Source organism: Strix uralensis, chromosome 4 (genome assembly GCF_047716275.1).
Source record: "Strix uralensis isolate ZFMK-TIS-50842 chromosome 4, bStrUra1, whole genome shotgun sequence".
In the NCBI taxonomy this organism is placed as follows: Eukaryota; Metazoa; Chordata; class Aves; order Strigiformes; family Strigidae; genus Strix; species Strix uralensis.
Genome location: NC_133975.1, coordinates 14227900 through 14251822, shown reverse-complemented (window position 1 = coordinate 14251822; position 23923 = coordinate 14227900). Strand labels below are relative to the sequence as shown.

The 23923-nt window shown below is 41.2% G+C and overlaps 1 protein-coding gene across 2 annotated transcripts in view; it reads right to left on the bottom strand.

Moving 5' to 3' along the window:
* Positions 1 to 464: 464 nt before the first annotated feature.
* CRMP1 (collapsin response mediator protein 1) overlaps positions 465 to 23923 on the bottom strand; it is a 52506-nt gene continuing 29047 nt past the window's right edge. For both annotated transcript variants that reach the window (XM_074865745.1, XM_074865746.1), the window contains exons 5-14: positions 22906 to 22967; positions 21159 to 21239; positions 17799 to 17867; positions 14963 to 15083; positions 13725 to 13881; positions 9095 to 9236; positions 7326 to 7496; positions 5939 to 6118; positions 3243 to 3408; positions 465 to 1484 (exon numbers count right to left, since the gene is read on the bottom strand). In XM_074865745.1, the coding sequence (XP_074721846.1) occupies positions 1393 to 1484; positions 3243 to 3408; positions 5939 to 6118; positions 7326 to 7496; positions 9095 to 9236; positions 13725 to 13881; positions 14963 to 15083; positions 17799 to 17867; positions 21159 to 21239; positions 22906 to 22967 (1241 nt within the window). In that variant the 3' untranslated portion in view covers positions 465 to 1392. The remainder of the gene's footprint in view (positions 1485 to 3242; positions 3409 to 5938; positions 6119 to 7325; positions 7497 to 9094; positions 9237 to 13724; positions 13882 to 14962; positions 15084 to 17798; positions 17868 to 21158; positions 21240 to 22905; positions 22968 to 23923) is intronic.

Sequence of the window (23923 nt, the reverse complement as noted above, 5' to 3'; positions counted from 1 at the left end):
ACCTTACCTGCAGCATGTCTTGTTCATGCCGTGCCTAAACACTGTCCCGGTTCAGTCAGCAGAGAAAACCAGTATTAAGTCACATATAGCTTAGGTCAAACTGAAGCACTGCATACTGGTTCTGTACAACAGATGAAGATGATGGCAGTCAATTACCATTTCAAGCAAATCAGATGCAGACTTGAAGGTCTTGGAAGAAAGCTAATTTAAGTCTCATCTGGCCAAAACTGAGACAGCTGCAATGTCAATAGTAAGTACATTTTTACTGTGAGCTCTATTTAATTAAAACAGATTATGGCACGCTGTAGTATGCATATGCAGACATCTAGACATTTAATACACCTTGTGATTTAAGGATGTTCATTCTTTCACATGATGTTAACCTAAAAGACAATTTCTCTTGAGTTTCTAAATTCTAAATTTTCAACGATTGAGTAACAGCACTGGAAAGCAGAGGAAGACGCTTACCCATCAATTAATCTCCTTTATTTCACAAGCTTTGAATTCAGAAATTGAACCACAACTAGTAGATCTTGATACGGTAGAGTAAGTAAAAATGCATGTGATTACAAAGGAAAAACTTTGTACAAAAAACTTTAAAAATCCGACGGCAACTTGGATTATCTGTAAGTACCAAAAATCTCATGCAGAAGGAGAGCACTACTGCCCAGGTGGAGAAATCCCTGCAGGGGTGGCAATGGCATTGGTATGTGTAAATTATGGCTCTGTCTAAAATGGAAACAAGAAGGACACAGACTTGGAACGTACTGAGTGGGAACAGACAGGTGCTACAGAGACCATTTGTCATTACGTGTCCCGATGATTTTCTGTGTCTGAGAGAAGTGCTTCTTGGGTTTATAATAAATTAAAGATGAAACAGAAGCTGCCTATACTACTCTACTGCATACTTTCAAGATGGCCATTTTCTTCCTTCATAAGTGTTTTTGGTGGTGTTTCTCAAATACAGACATTAATCTTGGCATTGTGTCTAGTCAATTGTTGGCAATGTGTTCTAAAGGGACTCACTCACAGAATGCAACTTGCATAAATAACTCAGTAACATGCATTAACTACTCTAATACAGCGAAAGGGTGCAAAGGAACCATCATTCAGTTACGAGACGAAGCTAAAACCTGTAGTCACTAAAGGGGCAATGGAAGCACCATGCTTTAAGGTGACTATGGCATGAAAGCACAATTGTGAGGCAAGTAGTTCCAAGCAAACACACCACACTATTATCACCTCTTCCTATACAAAAAAAAAAAAAAGACATTTCGTTTTTTATTTCCATTAGTACCAAATAAAACTGTGGGTTCGATAACACAGATATTGAAGGGAACGGACATTATTCCCATGATCCTTCATCCTTGTGTTTCTGTCCATCATCATTTTTCAGCCAAGACTGGTAATATTAGAGCGACCACCAGGAGGTGCCACGATACGGTGGCCAGTACGGCGTGGGTTGTTGTCGTCTATTTGAGCTCCTGCAACAACAGAAAATTAGGAAACAAAGCTATGAAAAGGAATAAACCTTCAGCAGCAAGATTTTACCTGGCTAGTTCCAGCTATGCTTCCCTCACACCACCATCAGCTGATGTCTCTTGAGCCAAACCCCTGACTGAAGTGCTAAACAGACCTTCAAGGCACATTTCTGTGCCTAGCTCCAGTTGCCCTCAATGAGAAGTGTAGCATTAAAGGTTTGGGATCAGATTGATGTTCATCCTACATGGGGAATTGTTTTCCACTGACTTGAAAGAGCCTGTGCAGGGATGACAGCCTACAGACCAGGTTCCCTTTGCAAGATCAGATCCTGACAGAAAGTATTACTGTTATAATTACAAAAAAAACCCCAAAACATATATGTGCAGAGAGGATTTTTCAAACCTGCCTCATTGATTTAGAATACCTGTCCCTGCTGAGTTGAGGGTCAACAGTACAGTAAATCTGATGTCAGATATCATAAATCCATGAGGAAAGGAGCACTAAGCTGATGTAAACTCACACCCACTTCAAACTGCATTTTAAAATGTTGAAAGGTTGAGCTAAAGGTGACAGCAAGCTTTCTGCCAGGCTAATATTGTCTAATCACGCTCAGCTTCCTAAAGGCAATGCAAGACTACCACAAAAGCATAGGATCATTTCAAATGCTATCGTAGTCTCTGGTTCTGCTTCATTTTATAAGAACACAGTAATATGCATTTGCCTGATTTGGATCAAATTCATACCACTAGATGCCTTGCTAGTATCAGATCCAGCAGTGGACTGTGAAACCACAGCTTCAATGCTTATGAAAATCCCACTTACTGGTTATTTTTATTAAGAGGTCAAATTTCTAAGCACTGTTTTTGCTTTATATAGCTTTATGAATCTGCATATGCTCACCATGGCCCCAGGTGTATGGGCAAAAATATGCTTCTACTCACTAGAAGGGATTTTAAAATATCTGCTCTCCTTGGGCTTTCTTCCAGAAATTTCATTTAGTTTCTAAAGACAGGATCTGTCAGGAAGGAAAACTCCACCATAGGCTCCCACAGGGGAGAAAATCCAGTGACTTTCATAACATCATAAGGAGACCCTTATTTACCAATTGGGCTGTAGACTTTTGAAGGATAAGGATTTGACACACTTATAATTGTCTTCAGATGACAAGAATTATTTCTAACAACCCCAAAGGATGATTTTCCAGTCTGTTTCTTATGTACCATGGAAAATGTTTTGGACACCAAAAGCAAAGAGGACAAGAAATACTCTAATCTGCATATGAATGCTTCTGCACATGGTTTGCCAACCATGAGCAAGGACAGTTGAGCTTTCCATGTCTAGCAGTTTCTGGTGATGCAGTGAGAAAGAAATCTGAGCTGTCTGAGCCACATGGGTTGCACCAGACCCAAGTCCCATCAGCTGTACGTATCACCAAGGGGCCTCAGTCACATCAACCAGAGACCTCAGCTAACTGTAATGGGCAGGGAAATAATATTAAAAGACTGCATGCAGAGAAACGTTTTAGATTGCAAACATGAATATTTGGCAATTTTTAAAATGTTCCTAGGGAAAAAATGTATAAAAACATATATATACATGAATATATGTGTATATATATATGTACATATATACATGTAAGTATACGCATGTATGTGAGTATCCTTTCATATTTGATTAAAGAAGTAATTATAATTGAAATTTAGCACCAATAATCCATACTCATGGCTTTAAAACATTTCTGATGAGTCAGGCTGACTTACCTGATAAGCTAAAATTGGATTGATGGAGGTTTCTGATTGGTGGGGGCTGGTTTTTGGCAGGGGAAGATTTAGTTGAGGGTGCAGGAGTTGCATATTTTGGCGTAGCTGGGATTTCATACACAGGCCCATCATACATTCCTCTGGAGACTCCCTGCAGTCCTCCCACCTAGATCAAGAGAAGAATAAATATCCAGACACTAATTGCTCCGATAACGCTCCCTAATGATACTCCTGCCTATATGAAGAGACCACTGAGCTCAGAGCTATATTCTGCATTAGCTGAAGTAAAATCACATCTATACTCTCATCAAAGCTACAGTTTGCTTTATATAAGAAGAAAATTATAAAGCTTCCTCCCTCCATTTTTATATATATATATAAAAATTATGAGAGAGATCCTTATGAGGCTTCCTTCACAGTCAATGGGGAGAAATGGGATTCAAAAGAACAGGTCTGACCTAAGATGTTTATTTTAAGTCAGATCAGTCACCATGACTTCTCTCTCCATTCAGAGGCTATTCAGCAGCTGCTGAATCCCACTTCAGTTGTTGCAAGACTTATACCCACTATACTGGTTGCAGTATTTTCTCTGCTTCTCCCCTTCAGATATCTCATTATCTTGATTAGAACTCACTGAAAAGTGGTGGCAATTTTTAAATTAAAATTTCAAAATTTTCCACTTCTTGTCATCCACTAGAAAAGCAATTGTAGGCTAGACTGTGGCATGGGACCCATCTTTCATTATTTGTCAATAGAGTATCTGTCATTTGAGCTTTGATTTCAGTTTGAGGTCTCTAGGTTTTATCCCTGTACAGTTCCTATAAGGAATATGAGAAAAGACAATCAAAACAGCTTCACTGACCTTGAAATCACAGGAAACTAGGAAATAATATTTTTTAAAAGCAGTTCCAATTTTCAGAAAGAGCCTGAAGCCATTGAATTGCAGAATCCAAAGCTCATCAAAAAGATCAGAAATCTGTCACTTACAAGATTACTGTTTCAGAGTCATTTCCCCAACAGGTTAACAGTGAAATTAAAATACCATATAGGAAGGATATTATTCATGGAGCTTTGATCCAGCTCTTACAGAAATCAATGCATTTTCCTTGCTTTTGGTAATGGGGACATCAGGCTCAGAAGAGCCACTGTCTCACACACTGAGCCAAAAATAATGCCCAAAAGAGAGCAGCTGCCAATCACAGCAATGAATTTATCTTCCAGGGACCCACAAAGGCAGGAATTTATACTGCCATCCTTGCTCCAGGGATAAATTTATACTGCTATCCTGTGGCAGTTACAGCTTTGCAGCCCCTTGTTTGATATGTTTTTTCTATACTCCTTTGTTCTCTGACATATTCATATGGTGGCTGATGTGACCATCATTGGGTTTTTCTAAATATTTCCAACTGATAAAATTCAACAGTGGAAAAAGAAACATGGACATGAATCTGATCTCCCTTCCTCTCGGCAGGCAGCAGAGGGAGCTGCAAGAGCAAAAATATCAGTCCCTTTCTTCACCTTTTGCAGACCTTTCCTAGTATCAAAGGTCTTTCCCAAAATCCAGGCCCACTTGCAAGACACGGGTTATGTAGCCCAGTTACTTTTGTGCAAACTGCTGGTATAAGACACCACTCTCCAATATTTGTTTTTAAAGTGTTGTTTTCAGTATTTAAATGACCTTGTCACTAACTTATATAGCACTCCCATGTGCTAAACCCTTGAGACGCAAGTGTGAAGAGAAGGCCCATGTCATCTAAGTGGATAATGTAAAAGAAGTGCAATACTGATTGGTAGTTTGCAGAACTTCTGCATGTGCACTTGATTTTTACAGTGCCTTATCTCATTAGAAGTGCAGACCTTCTGTATCCCACAGTTGCCAGAATTTGTATAACAAATGATGAAAGATAAAAACTATCAACCTGCTTGTAGACTTAATTTCAGCTGCCACCCTCACAGGCTACGATATATGCTTGGCTGAAGAAAAGATGAGTTTTAGTCAATTTGTCTTGTTACCTGTTCTCACACAGTAACTTTCTTGCTCAGTGGCAGAAGCAACTTCCAAATAACCCCGAACTAGTGTCAAGCCAATTCGTTTTCAACAGAGGAGTGCTGATATAATTCAAAAGCAGAAGTGACCCAGTCTTAATCTTGGCCATTTCCCAAGCTTTTTACTAACTGTAAGAGAAAAGTTTTCTAAGCTCTGAATGCTGCTAATACTCAGCTCAGCAAATGCACCAACAACAGTTCAGAGATGCCAAATATGAGTATCTCTAGCTTACATGCTTTTCTTCTCTGCAGTGTGGCAGTTCAGTATGTAAAGCTCAGTAACAATTTAAAATGCTGTTTTTCTTCTGGATAACCCTCACCCCAAAGAAACTTTGTCTTTTTCCTGAATTTTAACTAAAAGTAAATTCTATCACTATTCCACTTCCCTTCAAAAGCCTGCACAACTGGACATAAGGCAATTATGTTCAACTGGCAATTATATACTCTACCCACTGAAGTTCACAGTGTTAATTAAGTTCCATCAGTTCACACTTGCACAGGAACCAGTTTTGTGGTCGTTTTTTGAACAAGTCATATACAGTCCACCTGATATGCTCTCGTATTAGTACAGTAATAATAAAAACCATGTGCTACTACGGTTCCAAGAGGGTATGGCTAGAAAGAACATTAAACACTATCCAACATATTACCTTATTCCTGATTTTGATGCGCTGGTAAAGATATTCAGGGAAAGGTTTGCGAGGGATGAAGCGGCCCATTCCCTTATTTACATGCAGATTTCCATCTTCAAACACAATCTTCCCTTGGCTTATGACCACGAGTGGGGCACCATGGCACTCCATTCCTTCAAAGATGTTGTATTCAATGGCCTGAGGATCAACCAACATACTCACTACAAGTTCAGTACAAGATCTCTTTCAGTTAGTAACTCATTATCTATATTTGCAGTCATAGTTTTAGAAAACTGCCATTAAGAGGTGTATAAAATTGTTTTGTCTGAAGGAAAAGGAATGCATTTTGACGTGAAATGATTTTAAAGAATGTCTCCGATCAGACTTTCCTAGATCTGACTTTTCCTTTCCATTTCTCACTTTTCATCAGGGCTTTATCTCATTTGTTTCTGAGGACTTGCCATATTTAACCAGAGCCTCTAGAGGTACAATAGCCTTAATAAGAAGGAAAACTGTGACTCAGCTGCTGGATACCCAGAGGACGTAGTCCCACCATGCATCTGCTGTGACTGTGTAAGGGAACTTGAAAGGGGCCACCACATGTATTTCTGTCTGAAAAAGCCCAGAAAGGACTAGGAGAGCCTGAATCTAAATGGGAATGACTGTCAAAGGGCAGGTGATTATTACTTTCTTGAAAATACAGAGATATCCCAAGACAGAGAAACTGAATCACCTAAACTTACTTTCTAAAGGTTTCTAAAGGTTTTTGCCTTTTAAATATAAACCACATTACCGGGTTTACAATAAAACTTTTGGAAGAATTCCCCAATATAAAAGACCAAAGCACTGAACAATAAGATAACAACTTTTAGATAGACAACACAGAAGATAAAACCTGTCACAGTCAAAACTGAAGTGACTGTGAGTCACTGGTACTCTGCACTAAGGGCAGAGAAGTATGCAGCAAAGCTTTTGAATTAAATAGAAAATCCCAGCCATGAAGCTGATCAGAGGGGTATTATCAAAATATTTAATCCTCTCTCATAGTTTAGAATATTGTTGATTTAATCATGCAATTTATAATATCAGGCGCTTTTCAGGTAAGCAAAAAAAAGTGAGTTGGTTTGAAATTTATCATCACAGTTTTATTAACCTCAAATCTGCCACAGCATGCAAAAAATGGTGCAATATGCAGAAAGAAAATAAATCCTTCCTGATGCCAGTGCTTCCAATGCAAGATTTCAATACTTTCATCTCCTGAAACTTTTACTCATTTCAGAATAGGAGTAGGCAGTCACCCCACTCGTCTATATCCCATGTATTTGGTGCTCACATGAATTAGATCAACAGTTGAAAAACAACAGTGGCATTTCTTTTTTCTTACTGGTTTTCCCTTTCTCCTTACCGATTTATGGCTTTTAGCAGTTATAGTCTTCACCTTATCAGGGTCCCAAATAACAACATCAGCATCCGATCCTACAGCAATCCGGCCTTTTCTTGGATACAGATTAAAGATTTTGGCAGCATTGGTGCTGGTGACAGCTACAAACTGGCTCTCGTCCATCTTGCCTGTGGCCTAAAAACAACATGATTTGAGCAAAACACGCTTATAAAATAGGGATTTACTATTCAGAGTACTGAACAGTTGGGGAGATATTGGAAAGCATGTAGTTCACATATATGGTCATGTTGCATGAAACGTTTTATCAAGCAAGACTTTATACAAGGCACATTACTTGGGAGTTTTAAATAAATAAATGAATGTGTTACTCCTGGCATCCCAAAGAATAGTCAATAAAACCATCAAGTTGCTCAGTTATCCAAGGTCCCTTTCTCTACACACTGATGACGGCTAAATGTGTTTTGTTGCTAGTCCTAGTAATTTCCATTTAAATGTTTTAACAATTTTAAAACAGAGAAACTTATATGAGTATTACAAGATTAAATAAAAGATCAAGATTCAGACTCTTTTAGAAACATTTCTTGCTAATTAACTCCATTCTACTATTAGTACTACCAAGCCTATACATCTAAGTAATACAATGCCAATTATAAAGTCCTTGACTGGAGAAATGTCACCACCAATTGAACTTTTTATACAGTCAGTGATGGCTTAATAACAGCTGTACACAACAGCATTTTGCTTTCTTAGTAGCATATTTTGGGGTCTTCCCTGGCAATAAGCAAGAACAATGTTCCAAGGAAGAACAACAGTGCCAAATATTTTAATATTAAATAAACACTTATTTCCTGCCTGGTAAAACATGAGATTTGCAAAATATAAGGTACTCAGTGGTGCAGTACTGAATATTACCACCTGTAAATCGCGTGTTGCAGTCCTTGCTGCAGCTCCTTCCTTTTGTGGGAGTAACAAAAGAGAAATATCACTGGCTGGCTGCCTTTTGCTTGCTTCCCTGCTTTGCTCCTACATGGCAGATATCTGATGCTGCTTCTGTGCTTGGAATCTCAGTAGCAGTCCCTGAAGATAGTGCTTATTAAACAGCCTGAGAGAAGTGCTCATGAGAGCATTGCAAATACTACCACTTCCCAGTTTGCAATACGCATTTGAGCGCAATGAAATGTAAGGTAATGGGTGTGAGTATGTGTGAATGGGTGTCTATGTGAAGACAGACAATGGAGGGAGAATATCGTTATATATCAGGATCCATGGAACTATCAAAAAATTGCTAACTTATACTGGCACCCCACTGCAAAATATGCCAGTATGAATTACATGCAATGTTCTCCTTCAAAGCATTTATCATCTAGCCTCAGGCTCGGCTGCCATCCATTTGTAATTTCTCAAAAATGATGAGACACTTCCCAAATTCAAACAATCTATTCATCACGTTTATATGGGGACCACTTCAAAATCATTAAACTGCTCCAGATCCTGCATCTCTGAGAAGCATCTACTCTGACACAACTGGAAAATTGAGCGGTGGAGTCTGTGAAGCCACAGTGATGCAGTGTCAAAAGTGAAACACAGCCCTGAGTTTATAAAACTGGAGAAGGTTTTTGAAATAAACAATTCACCTCGTAGCAGCGCTCTCTCAGGGAGTTCTCAGAAATGTATTAGAGAGTCACTTAAGTATTGGCCAAGAGTCTCCTGGCTTTCATTATTCAGCCAACACTCAATTTCTTTTTAGTCCACAAAAGTAAGCAATTACTTACTACTGCCTTGTCCCAGACAACAGTCATTCTTTCCTCAATTCCATTGACCCCTTCAGGAATCATAGTGAAGTTGTCCTTTCCAATGGCTTTCTGGGCAGTACTGTATGGGCAATGTCCACTTCCCGTCACCTGCAGGTCCCCACTGTGGAGTTAACACACCAAAGGTTTAGACCAGGCATCAACAAGGTTACCTTGTTCTCAGACTAGCTGTGAATGGACCTTTCAAGCCTACACAGCAGAGGCACAGGCTGTAAATCATGTCAGCAGCCTTTACACGTTGGCTACAGATCACTGAAGAGCAACAATGGCATTGGACATCTCCACTTTCCCCCAGGGGCACCCTGAACACCCAGATTACAGCCCCCTCGGGTTTCAGGCTTCTTATCGACAAAGATCAGGCACAAACCCACTAACCAGGACAAAGGATTACTGCAGGATTAAGGAAATGATCGGAAGCTTGTATGAAATGTCTGCCACCCTCAAGATAAATTAATTCACAACGATGTTGAAAAATAATGGCAAATTTTACAATGCAAAGTCATGATCATCAAGCTTGTTTCCCTGCATTTCTCCCCTGCAGATACATTTTTTTTGCAATGCTTACACAAATATTTCTTGTCTGACCTTCCAAAACAGAACCATGAAACTAAAAAAGGAAGGAAAATTTTTTATCAGGTAGTCTAATTAAACAAAGAGAAGCATAGTGCAAATCAAACACGTGCTCTGGATTTATCAAACTTAGAGGTCTTATACAGAAAAAGGCATGGAGTAAAAGAGCTACCAAATAATAATGCTTTTATTTAAGAAGTCATTTTTTTCAGCTTAGAGAAATTTTTGTTTTTCAGAGACAATTGGATCACAGCTGCTCTTGGGAATAAGGAGGCAGAACGTAACCAATATGCAGAATCTTGCAAAAAAGACAAAAAAGAAGACAGGTTCTTCAATATCCACAGGAAACAGGTGGTATTTTTAAGTCTTGATTAAGCTTACAGGAGTCAAGCACATTAAAACATTACGATTTCTCTTCCATCACTCCAGAAGGGCCATGTACCCACGAGCCTGTCATCCTTTTCTTTAACTGATTCTGTAAGTTCCAGCTCTGAAACATCTGAATGATTCTGGTCTATAAATTTAGATTCCAGCAAGCTAACAAACAGCCAAATACAGAGGAAAAAAGGCGTTACACATCAATACTTGTAATGCAATTTTCTGGGCTGACAGCCCTAATGATTGCTGACAGTCAGAGAAGAACCTTTGCCCTCTTCTCTGGTTCTTCACCATGCTCACATCCATCCATCCATCCATCCATGCATCCATCCATCCAGTTTTTAGCAGAAGCCAAACCCATGTATTCCACAGTGAAAAGGCAGCTATGTTTTAGTTATTCCCAATTATTAATGACTGCTTGGTTTTACTTCATAGGATTAAACCAAATCCATCAGTTAAACATTCATTTATTTTAACACAACAATAAAGTCAGAAGATTGCAATGCCATTTCTTCCTTTTTATTGTTCTTCTGTCAGCTAAGCTTCTTGTGGCTTACGCTCTCTCTCTTTTCTGCACTCAGATGAATACAACCATGAAAACATGAATGTCACAGCCAGGCCCTGTATCACTGCCCATTCCCCTGAGGTTACATTGCCCTTCTTGCACCATGCTATTAATTCCTACACTTGAACGATAAAAAGGAGTTGCTTCCTCTGAACTCCGTTTTCCCTCTCCTCTGACATTTAATGACATTTAATGACATGCACCACACTCCCCAGTCTAGTCAACAGAAGACTTCTGAAGCTGAAGGATGTCACTTGAGAGCTGTCCAACACCTCCTGGCTAACAACACAGGCACTGCTACTGTCTAGATATTCTCTACTGTCAAATGGGTGGTGAGCATCAGATCAACTAAAAAACTGAGAGACAAGAAGGGATCACCACAGAAATCATCTCCAAAAGAGGGAGTGGTGGGAATTAACAGTGGACATATGTGTATGTTTAAATGCCACATCAATACCTCATCATCTTATTCTTCACCATAAACAACGCTTTCATGGCAGGTTACATCTTCCATGAAGCACCAAGATCTCACATCTCTAGTTCAGAAGAAATGGCCTATCACAGCAGCAATAATGCAGCAGTACACCATGGAAGATGAAAGCTACCTCAGCTGCATGGCCCACAGATGGAAACCTCATGAGGTAAAACCAATCTGCCGACCCCATGACACATGCTGGATTTTTATACATCCAGCTTTTCAGTGAAAAATCAACACTTTCTGAGGAAAACAGCACAAGCACTATGCTGTGTACTTGCAGAGGAAGATGTTGTAAGGCTTTTTCATGAACGTAAAATACTGGTCTCCTAATGAACAGTACAATAGAAAACCGAAAGACTGTCTTTACCATCATCCTTGCATAAAATTCCCCCCAAATGCATGACAGACTGATAAAATATACAGTTCTTTTTTTAGTTTCACAGTATAGGTTTAAAGTATTAAAACTGAAAGCAGGCTAAGCTGCTGTCATTTAAGATCTAGGATTTTAAGCCACTAGGAAAAAAAAGCCATTTTTGCATGCTTGGAGGATAATGAAAACTTCTGTGACTCCTCAGTTTGTCTTTCTGATGTTAGTGTTAAAAAAAGTCATTATTTGGATTCCAGTTCTAAAAATTCTCTTACTATTTTAGCTAATCTGTTTTGACCCACATACTATTATTTTGGCACTCTCTTCTAGGAAACATATAGCCATGTCTGATAGAGTAAAGAGCCAAACATTTTGATACGCATTCACATGTGCTGGCTAAGAGCCTTACCCTCACACAATGAGCTTCACTCTTTACAGTGCTGATAGTGATGGATCAGACCAGAAAAATAATTCGTCTTCCTTGTCCTTATTTTAAGGAACAGAAAGCTCAATTATGGAAAATCATTTCTGCCATCAGACCGTCACAACAGAACAAATTCCTGCATATTCTTACCAGAACCGCATGTAACTCAGAGCTCAACTGTTCATTCATTAATAGTGCTGTGCGTGCAGCATCATTAGGGCGGCTGAGCTAAAACCTGGGTTTGGTGGACTGCACAACCTGACCCACCGTGTGCAAGGAGAGATGTGTGCATACTGCAGCAGTAGCACTGATTGATGGCAGCTTCCCATCACACATATGTGCCCGTCCACCTAAAGGGCAGCTCTGCCCAAGCCTGAATTACACATGCAGGGACCCTGTATTACCAGCCACCCTTGCACTGCCTGTGGAAAACTAACCTCAGGAGGAAACGTTTTCTGAAGACCACTGGCTCACTTTTAGGGTTCAAATTCTACTTCTCTGTCTAGAGCACTGGAAACCCTAGAAAGGGCAGGCAACAGATGAGATGAGTGCCACCACATGCACTAAATAAGGTTTTGAATGGTAAGTTGAGTTCCTCACTCCAGCACTAGCAATCTGTCCTGGTGGAATTTCAGCTGTGAATTTCTGTATCATTTCAAAGCAGATGGTCTTTTGCTTAAGCTAAAGAAGACCCACAGTTGGCTACAGGCAGAAAATACTTTCAGGGATGGGTTTACAGTCTGGGTTGCTGGCAAGGCATTGCTGATGTCTTCTTTTCTATATGAGAAAGACACTTCTCCCTCTGCTGTCCACCTTCCTTTCATCTCTCTAGTGATAACCCTCTCCCTGCCAACCTGACAGTCAGCCCATAACCTTATCCTGTAAAGTGATGGCCTCTAGTCACCAGCCTGTCTCCACCTGGGTCCCTGATAGTCTCCTTTGTAATCCGTTCTGACCTCTTTCTCCTGCCTGACATACCTTCTCTATATGTACCTCTTATCTTTGCTGTCTTCCAGCTTGAAGACCCTGGAACGTATAAAGACACAAGGCAAACTAGAAGTAAAAACAAGGCTGTAAGAACTAAACACAAGTAAACTTACATGATTTTGGTCCATCCCAGATGAAGGTAAACTACCAAGTCAGAAGTTTTCAATACACTGAAGCTAAAGCCACTGAACTCTGCTACAAACACTTATAATTTAGTTTAGGAGAGCCTAATTCTCAAAAGTGCTCACAGCTTACAGCCCTGCACCAGCTTTGACAAAAACTACAACAGGAAAGTTTTCTAGACTCCAGATACCTCTGCATTCAGGTACAACCCTGATTTCAGGAGCTGTGCTTGCCAGATATGATCAAGGCTTAAAAATAAGTCTATTTTCACAGACGGGGGTCTATCCACCAGGCTGTTGCTTATGCTGGATGGTGAGAATGTCATCCGATCGTATATTAACAGTTTGGGTGGAAAAAACAGAGAACCATGGAGAAAGCCAGTTTGAAGTCCTGTGCTAAAGACTATCCAGCTGTACAACTAGGAATTACTTCAAAAGCAGAAAGAAAAAGAATTAATTCCTGAATAGCCAGCAGTTCTCTCTCTATCGTGCTAACCAGGAGCTGGAGAGTCCATGCCTGCTCACCTGACAGCCTAAACATAGGCATATAATCATCACTTGCTTTCTACGTCCCTCCTCTGGTGTTTCATGTATGAGATTGGTCTAAACGAAACTGAGCTGATCCCTAGATGCTTCATCCCATGTGGTTTTTGCACTTGCCTGACCGTCAGCCTATAAAAAATATGAAGGTCTTTCTTACCATGCTAAGAGCGAATTTAAGTGATCTGGAGTGGTAGGATCAGGGCTTAGAGGTGGCGAAGTCACGAAAGCTGCAGCCTTGGCCCAGTTTTTGCTCCAGTAATGTGTCCCATCTGTCCCCAAGCTGGCAGTGATCGGCTCTCCAAAAACAAGGGGACCTTGGAGAAAGCAAGGATATACAGGAACTGATTACAATTGACTCTCTCTTCAGCACATTATGCCACTTGCTGCATGCAGTCATGTACAATTATGCATTGCTACATGGCCAGTGTAGCTCCCAGAAAATTAAGCAGCCCTGGCTTTGTCTGTATGATAAAAAATTAATCAGGAGGCTCTCTGAGCTACACATGCTTTTGATCAGCATATTTACAAAGCTCCCTTTCTAATCCAGAAGGAGACAGTTCAGATCTGGTTTTAATTTGTACTGTTTTAATCACAGCCATGTTCTCTACATTGCTCCACTTCGGACTGCATTTAGGTGGAGGATGGGCTCCAGCAGACAGATGCCTTTTTACTACTCCCAGGTTGGGCACAGCACCAGCAGATAGCAGCATATGGTCCCCAGCACCATACTCCAAGTCTCCAAGAATACAAATACCAAGATGATATTTTGCTCTTTGGCTTTTCCATATTGCTCACGCGCTTTGTAGCACCAACCAGCAGAACGGTCCTGACTTGCAAATGCAGCTTCGAAAGCGGCTGCCTCCAGGCTCACAAGTCCCTTTTGGGTGCTTTGTAACCTGGATTGCTCCATGGCCCCAGCAAGCAGTGTCAATCATCAGATGTCCCCAGTGCACCTCTGACAGGGTCAGCCTCCAGCAGCAAGGCCAGGAGCAAACACCAGGCATCTCTAACAGCAGGTTCACTGCCCAAGACACCCCTCAGAGGGCAATACCCTGAATTAGGGTATTAGGAATAACAGGAATAAAATATCTCCCTCCCATGAACAGAGATACAGCAGTCTAAGGGAAAACTATAAGGGAAGGCAGGATGAAGAAGAATTACAACACAATCTTCAACGGGACAGTGTGTGGAGAGTTTCTCAACTGGAAAATGCAGAAGGATTGCCCCTCATCTTTCCCAGCTGTAAATATTTGGAGTCTGTGATGTACCATTCTTCGGTAACCTCTCCCTATATCTTGTGATTTGGGTCAAGATGTACAGGTCTTTCCACTGAGCTTCTATAAAAAAAAAAAAAAAAAAAAAAAGGCATTTGTGAGAGAAAAGGAAGTCTCTTACCTTTCTTTCTGGCCAGTGCAATGATATCAGCCGCACTCTTGCTCATCACCTTGGTGATATACACTGGGCAGTTTATTCGACTGGCAATGGTGATGGCACGGAAAACTGCTTCTGCTTCAAGCTGAGGAAAACAAGGAGAAAAAAAAGTTAACTGCAAAAGCAGACTGAAGAAAAAATGAACTGGAGGACTGAGCCATGTTTCTCACTGTTTAGCAACAACTCCTCGGGGGTTGATTCTGCTTTTTCCATAGAGATGCAGTACTGGGAAGCAGGGAGCTAACCCAACCTCAGACACTTCGCATTAGGAGTAACCACATCCGGGCTGTACTCAGAAACGGGGTACAGCTGCCCCAGCACAAATACAGCTCCCTGGCTCCCTGAACCCCAGGAAAGGTCACATCCAAGCAGCTGATGGGGCTCTTCCTTACCTCCCCCCCCACCTTTCTGCTTCAGACTTCTACCCTGTAGTTGGAAGAAGAACAAAGCAAAGAAACATTGACCCCACTCAGAGACAACATCTGAGCTATCCCTGGCACTTTACCCTATGCAATCTTTATGTAAGGATGACAGTGAATGTATTTTCTAACAGCAACTTCAGCATTATGGACTGAATTTAGCCCATAATCCATAAAAGCCTTTGAAGCATCACCCAGTAAGTCTCCTCTGTCAGCATGTGTAAAGGCAATTTCCTCTCAGGGGGCCACCTGGGACGTAGGCACACAAAGCAGTCATCTTCAGACAGAGGAGCAGTGTTTCCTAGCAGCTCTGGAGACTCCTCTCCCCAGTCATCAGTTTCATACCTCCTTCCCAGATGGCCTTATGGTATCGGCATTTTAATACCTAAAACTCTGTTGTGACTGAAAATACTGACTTGATGGTACAAAAATTTCTCTCCAAGAGTTGTCCTAGAAAAGTTGAGCAACTTAGCCCTTCCAAAACCACGTGGCTTAATTCTTCAGTTTTGTGAAATATTTTTTCTTAAATCAGACTGTCACTTCAGGTTGTCCTAGGACTTTTATCACAACATTTGCTCTGGAAACCCCAAACGCATCCACAGAAGACCAGAGAAGGAGGCAGGACCTCTGTATCTCAGTGCTGGGACTGAGCTGGTCAGATGTATGGTCACAGAATAACAGAATTGTCTAGGTTGGAAAAGACCTCGAAGATCATCCAGTCCAACAATCAACCCAACATTAAGCGTTCCCAACTACACCACATCCCTCAGCACTAAGTCGACCCTGCTCTTAAACACCTCCAGGGATGGGGACTCCACCACCTCCCTGGGCAGCTCATTCCAACGCCTAACAACTCATTCTGGAAAGAAATGCTTTCTAATATCTAGTCTAAACCTTCCCTGGTGCAACTTGAGGCCATTACCTCTTGTCCTATCACATATTACTTGATTAAAGAGACTCATCCCCAGCTCTCTGCAACCTCCTTTCAGGTAGTTGTAGAGGGCGATGAGGTCTCCCCTCAGCCTCCTCTTCTCCAGACTAAACAACCCCAGTTCCCTCAGCAGCTCCTCGTACGACATGTGCTCCAGACCCTTCACCAGCTTCATTGCCCTTCTCTGGACACGCTCGAGTAATTCAATGTCCTTTTTGTAGTGAGGGGCCCAAAACTGAACACAGGAATCGAGGTGCGGCCTCACCAGTGCCGAGTACAGGGGTAAAATCACTTCCCTGTCCCTGCTGGCCACGCTATTTCTGATACAAGCCAGGATGCCATTGGCCTTCTTGGCCACCTGGGCACACTGCTGGCTCATGTTCAGCCAGCTGTCAATCAACACCCCCAGGTCCCTCTCAGAAAGATGCAAAATCCCTTTCTGTAAACTGCAAATGCGAATTTTCCTTAAGCCCTTGTTCTCATTAAAAGGAAACAACTCAATTCTTTTAGAATAATTTAGGTGGAAGTTAAACAACAAAATGAAAAAGTACATAAACAGTTCAATAAGAAGAATGTGACCAATTAAGCTGATTCCTTTTGCCTTGGGGAGAGGTTATATAAAGATCTGCAAACCACAACAATTGCTTCAAGTTTTGCCTCAAATCCCCAGGACCTTGTCTCTTTAGTCTTCAAGGAAAGCAGTCACTTCCCACTACCGCCCTCCATGATCCCATTAATGGTCTGAACTGTGTACATTAAGGGACATCCACATATCTCCACGTTTTCTTCCTCATTAAAGAAACCTCTTCCAGATGCCCGAGATGAACCATGCCAGAGCCCAGTTTTTATTGTAAGAGAGTTGCATAAAATGAGCTGCCTTGCAGCATCCTTCCATTCTCACATATTTCTACAGCCTGCATTTCTACTACAAATGTATCTGCTGGCAAAAACTTAGATTTATTTGTGGGTGTATACATATGCGTGGTATATATGTACACATGCATCTTATAGGAGGTTTTCAGCCAAAGCATTTTAATGAATAGTTACTCCAAAGCCTAACTCACAAGCTGCACTGCTGATTTTTACCCTGATAAGCCCATTTTTTTGTCAGCACAAATCAAATCACAAGGGTCACACTCAAAAAAACCATGCATGCCTGTGCCCGGGGCAGTAGGAGCTGCAACTCCTGAGAGTACAAGGACATGCGCATCCCCAGACCAAGGGAACACATCTGCTGCAGCAGCAAAAGGGTATTTCAGGCAAACAAACAAGCTGAAGGGGGCCTGGACTTTTCAAGGCTTTGAATAATACTGGAAAAGGCCGTGGGAGACGCAAACTGTTGCCTTCCCCCACGCACCCATCTATCATCTGCACGTACAGAAGCCAAGCTCCAATACTACATACTTGACAAAATATTTCCATGAACGACAAAATGAGTGAAGTCTCTTACCTCCTCAGGCCTGCTCAGGGCATGTCCCTCAGGTCCAGTGATTCCCATCTCCAGGATACGCTTTTGTTCCTACAACATAAGAGATAAATGCTGACAACCACTCCAGGATGAGACCCTTGCACCAGGCATCCTCTGGCAGATTAACAGCCACATTGTCTGACTGCCCCTTTTTTGTCTGTGTAAATGCAGCTGTGTAAGCCTGCTGCTGGGGAGGAGAACTGAAAACACTGGCTCTAAACTGGTCCCATGTCACCCTGGTGTCTGCTCTGTGCAGCCAACACAGATTTCGGGGGAGTATTTGCCTCTGCAGTGTGATAGAGCGTATTTATGCCTCAAGCCATTGGGCTGCACCATCAGAAATCTCCTCTGCCCTCCGGAAAGTCTTACTTGATACCAAGACACCAACCCAAGGAACAGGCTTCAATCAATATACAAAATAGTAATTAGGAGTATTTCCAGCCTGCAATTCTTTCTTTACTTGCACAGGTTCCTCTCTGGCTGAAATCCATGAAGCACTGTTACCTTCCTTAAACTTTTAGCATGGCTGACGTTTCATCAAATAAAGTCTTGCCTTTGGCATCTGGTTTTCTGTAACACTTTTCTTCTACAGAATGAATCACTAAAAAATGTTCTCACGAAAGCAAAACAGTGTCCTCTAGTTGTGAGTGCACTATGTCCACACCATCTTAGCACCAGTGCGGGTTTGTCAGAAAAAATCTGTGCTATCCAGTTTCACAGCAGTGAGACAATTTTTTAAAAATAGACAAAAAGCTTCACCTATCTTTTAATTTAAGATCAAGAAGTGGTATTGGAATAAATTCCCCTTTTTGCAGAAAATGGTGATCAACCATTGGTCCAGGTCTGCCAGCAGATCAGGAGTGGGACCAGAGCTGTTGATATACCTCTGACCCTGGCCTGCCCTGCCCACAGGTCTCTAATGAGCCGAGTTTTACAAATGTAATGACTCTGTGATACAGAAAAATGTCCCCTAGAGACCAGGATGAAGTTACCGAACACACTTTACTGTGTCATCAAATAAATATTTGATCCCAGGTCCCCGAGGGTGAAAAGCTCACACATTATCAACATACTCCAGCAAAAACCTGAGCAAGTTAATATTCACATATACTTTTGCCTTTGCTGCAATCACTCAAGGCTGAAGAGGCATTTTAATAGGAAGGTATTAATCTGACTGTGTGATTAAGAATATTTTGGTTAGAAAATCATCATGTTTCATTCAGTATTCTTAAAAATAGCTGTTCTAAATCATTAATGCAACAGCTCTGAACAGTGCCAATTAAAGACTTCAGATAATTAAGATACAACAAAAAATAAAGTTACAATCATATTAAAAAAGTAACAAGATGGCAAAGAATGGCTACACAAAGTAGGAGAGATTTGCAACGTGAAGGAAGTCATAAAATCAGATCATATGATAAAATTACCCCCTGTAAAAGGATTTGATAGTGCTAACAAGCCAGAATACTTGTTTGATAAGATCAAATTTTTATTTTCACACAGGATAGTCCTGAAAAACCTCCCTGCAGGTATTTTCTTTTCACTGTCCAAATAAACCTTCTAAATAAAAGCATAAGAAAAGACTGATGAGACATGGCAATGGTGACCATGTTGATGTATAACATAATTCACATTTCTTTACTATTTCCTCTTTTCCTAATAATTTTTCTGTCCTGTATGTTCATATTCCATGGCTGTATATTAAAGCTGATCAAAGAAAAATGTTAACTGAAACAGATTTCTATCAGAAATGCAATTCCACGAGTGCGCCTTGATTTTAATGGGGAATGTATCAAAACATCACAGGCACCATTTGATTTGTTTCATTTTGCCATTTCTACAGTAATATTGACTTAATAAGTTTCTTATTATTCATTTTCATTCTACTGGATATTTTATGTTGTATTAAAAATATACATTATATATTTTGGTAGTTTTAAATCATGCTAAACTTCATGGGAAATGAGTGCTTTTTTCCCTCTTGAATCCAAATGAGGGTTTTCACCAGGTTTCAGTGGGGGAAGGACACAACTACACTGTCTGAGCCTGTTGAGTCCTCACTAGTAACTTTTGAGCCCAGCAGTTATTTCAGCCAAACTTGAAGGGAAAAGGGAAAGAAGGCTCTCAAAGGGAGTAAATTCTTACCAGGCAGATAAAGGACAGAATCCCATAGTGGGAAAAACAACAAAATAAACCCATGTGGGCAAGAGCCCTTACACAGTGCCCAACCACTCAAATGTTCACCTGAGGTTCTCCCTTAACCATCAGCCAAGGTGGCTTCCCTTGTCCAGATCTCAAAGACAACTTGTTTTTATCTATTGTAATTTCCCTGTCAGCTCTGCAGCCCAGTCCTTAGTGGATAAACCAGAAGATGAAGAGCTCAGCATATAAATCAGCTGGCTCACTCGGAGCCTCACAGACCTCAGAAGGGCTCTATGTACATACAAGGGATCAGAGGAGGGAGACATCTCTGCAACAGCCTTAAAAGATTCATCTGCCACAGATGTACAGAGTCATAACAACACTCACCCAAACCTACCCATTCAGTTTTACAGGGGAATCCTGACCTCTGAAAGACCAACGGGAGGTTTACGATTGACTGCTGTGCTTGGGATATCTCTTTCAACGTGCTGTGGCACAGATCAGAGCTACGGCACACTCCAGTGGGAGGACAGTACCTACATGGGGAACCAGACCTGCAAAGACTGCACTGGGGATCCGGGACATTTTAACGGAATATACTGAATCTGAGCCCAGTTTCCTGGTTCTGAAAGGCATCTTCAGACAGCATGACTTACACTTTAACACACATTTTTGAAATGTTTAGAAGATCATGGTGGTTTCTTATTCTCAAACTTCAGAGATTTATAAGAATATTCTCAAAAATAAATAGGTCCGAGAGCTTTACCACTCATTCCAAACTCACTATGCTGCTTAAGCTGATAGCTGCAGCAAGAGACATTAGCATAAAGGCTCCCAGCTCCACTTTTTGTCCCCAACATCTCTGAGCAAGGCTTCACATTGTTCTGCTTTGCTTGTCTCTGCCAGATTCAGAAGTGATCTTCTTGCTTCCTTCTGCCCCCCTCATCCAGTCCTCATCTGCTGCCAAGGCAAGGAGCTGTCTGGATCGCTGTTCCACCTCACACTCTGCCAAAGCATGCAAAAGGGCCTCCATCCTCTCATCCAAGCCTTTATACCAGCGGTGTGTAAGGCATCAGGCTCAGTTAAGGCACTTATCAGGTAGTTCCCTTCTTCCTACCCATACTCTAACTGGAGGGTTTTACTTCTCCTCTCTTGTGTCTGTCTTCTCACAAAGTGAAGCAAAAATGACAGTTCACTCACCTGAGCTATCAAGTCTCCATTTTCAGCATGGACCAGGATAACAGCCCCAAGACTTTTTAGAAAGGTAAAGGCTTCATAAAGCTGCAGGTAGTACAAAGAAGGAAACACTGCTGAATAAGGAAAACACATTACTTAACACTCAGATCTCTCTGTTCACCTTAGTTTTGCACCCTCTATGCTGGTAATTATCTAGGTGAATAGCAAATTATCTCCCTTTTCCACTCCCCACTTTCTACACAGAGCCTGGGCTTTACTGCTTGGTGTTGACTTACCCACCCCCTTACACACCAGCCAGCCCCAGGATAAGCTTCTGCCCTTCTGCACCAACACAAGGTCAAAAGTTCTGAGCAGGGTTTCATCTCCCTCGGACATAATGCCTCTCCAGCACCTTGTACTGCAGGGCTACCTCTTCACACCCTTCCACGCAGGCCTAAGTTTAGTGAGTAGTCTCTTTTCCGTAGTTTTAGCAAATGTAAAATGAAATTATTCCCATGGACTACAGACACTCTTAGTACAACTAGAACACCTCTTTTCTAAAGTGCAAGCATTTTGCACCATCTTCTCAGAGCAGAGAGTGTCAAGCTCTCACCGACATCTATAATTCTGCAATTGAAAGTAGCAAAGTTTTCTCTAGAGCATCCCTTTTTTAAATTGCTTTCTAAGATTCAAAACCCATCCATACAGAAGGGAAATCATTGATCCTATTGCTTTTACTGAGAATTTCTGAGCACAGATCTACAGAAATTCAGTTCCCTTTCCAAAAGGTATTCAGCTAACGTGTTTGCTGTTTAAACCAGACTTCAGTAATGTGGGAGCCCAGTTTTCAAACACAGATCAAATACTGAAGACACGGTTTCTTCAGTGTCCACTTTCGCACTAGGGCACTTCAGCTAGCACTGAATGGGTCAGAATACACAGCTTTTGCAACATGTGCATTTAAATAAGGTAACAGGCATTAGTCTAACCACACATTAAACATTTTGATATATTTCTCTTGGCAATTCCAACAGGCAGTTGAATTTAACAGGCACTGCCTCTCAGAGAATATTTTATATTATTATGTCTAAAATTCCAATTAGAACCACATGTATCGGAGGTGTAACAACAGTTATTTAAGAGACCAAGAGCTATAGCTCTGGGAATAAGTAAGAAAGAAACATTTTCTCAACTGAATAAGAAAACATTATTATTACTAACAAATGCCATTGTCCATTTACAATGACCTGATACTTATGAATGGGAAAGCTGAAGAGTCTGGAATCTGTAATGAGCTCTGGACAAACAAGCTCATTGTTATCTCCAGCCCTAATGAGAAAAGACCACCCCCCCCCAAAGAGCAGCTTCATTTAGCTGTTCACAGCAACTGAGAAACTCTTGAAACCTCAAAACTGCCACTGCCTCGAGTGCTTCATCTTTTCTTCCCTCTCTGACCTAGAGCTCTTGAAAGGTAACAGCAAAATAAAGTGAGGGCAAGATCCCGAGCAGTGCTGAGTGGTTGCAATGTTGGGAGACACCAGAAAATCTTTTCAGAAAGTGAATGTCATACACTTGAAGGAACACATGCAGATGTTCAACACTGCTCGGCACTGACCCTCCAGAGAGAACTCCCCCACTGCACATTTCCCCCGGTGCCAACTCAGGTCACTGGGAACGTTTCTGTGGGATTCAACCTTAGCAACTCCTCAAGTGTTGGGAGATCATAGAAGAGAGGACAGATCACAGCAATGAAAAGCACTCAGAGCAATACCTGGCTGTCGGACATTTGGTAGAGATCTTTGTAGGCCATGTAGACTTGAAAAGAGTTCACACCTGTTCCAAGACAAAATTCAAAGGTGTTGCCATATAAGTGGATTCTTAAATTGTATTTGAACAAAAACTTCAGGATAAATAAGACATAGAACATGTCTGGACTGGGCTTCTCAACAGTGATTGCCAGAAATAAAGCGTGGCTCCACAGCTGCATTACAGTTGCTAGGACTAGAAGCCTGAATCCCCTCTTCTCTGGGAGAATTTGCTGGACTCTGTGGATTGCCTGTGCTCAGCCACCACCGCAACTAGCCACCACCACAAATAAGATCAAATCATCAAATCACAGACAAACGATGGTGGCTAAAGCAAGCATGTAAAGTTTGAAAGCAAGCATGTAAAGTTTGTGTTTAAAAAAACTTGTGTAAGGTTCTGTGAATCACTGGTTTTCTTTCCAGCTTTCTTTAGCTAATCAGGAAAACATTTCAGCTTGACCTGAACCTGTGTTTTGTAATCGATAAACTTCCAGTTAAGTTTCACCAAAGTGCTGAGAAGCTGTAGGAACTGTGTATCTGAATTTGCATACAGACTTGCTTTTTCTTTACCCTACTCCCCAAAGCACCCAGCTTAGCTGATGGCAGACACTGGGAAGGAGTGGAAGCAAAGCCTGAAACCAGCTACAAGGGCAGCTCACCATACCTCTCCTTCCACCTTCCAAAGATGGAAGGATTTATGTTGGCAGTCATACAAAACCATGAAAGATGACAGCTCCAGATTTTAGAAATCAGTAAGAAACGCTAGTGTTGAGTGTCAGTTGCCAAGAACCAACTGTATGCAAACCCCTACAAGTTTTGCATTTATTTCAAAGATTCAATTATTTACATAGCTTCACATTCTAACAGAATGGGAATTCCAAACATCTTCTGTTCATATTTTCTGTACATATGAATCCATATTAGTTTATAAATTCGCCTTACTCTTTAGTCTACTGACAACATCCCTAGTTTGGTACAGGGATT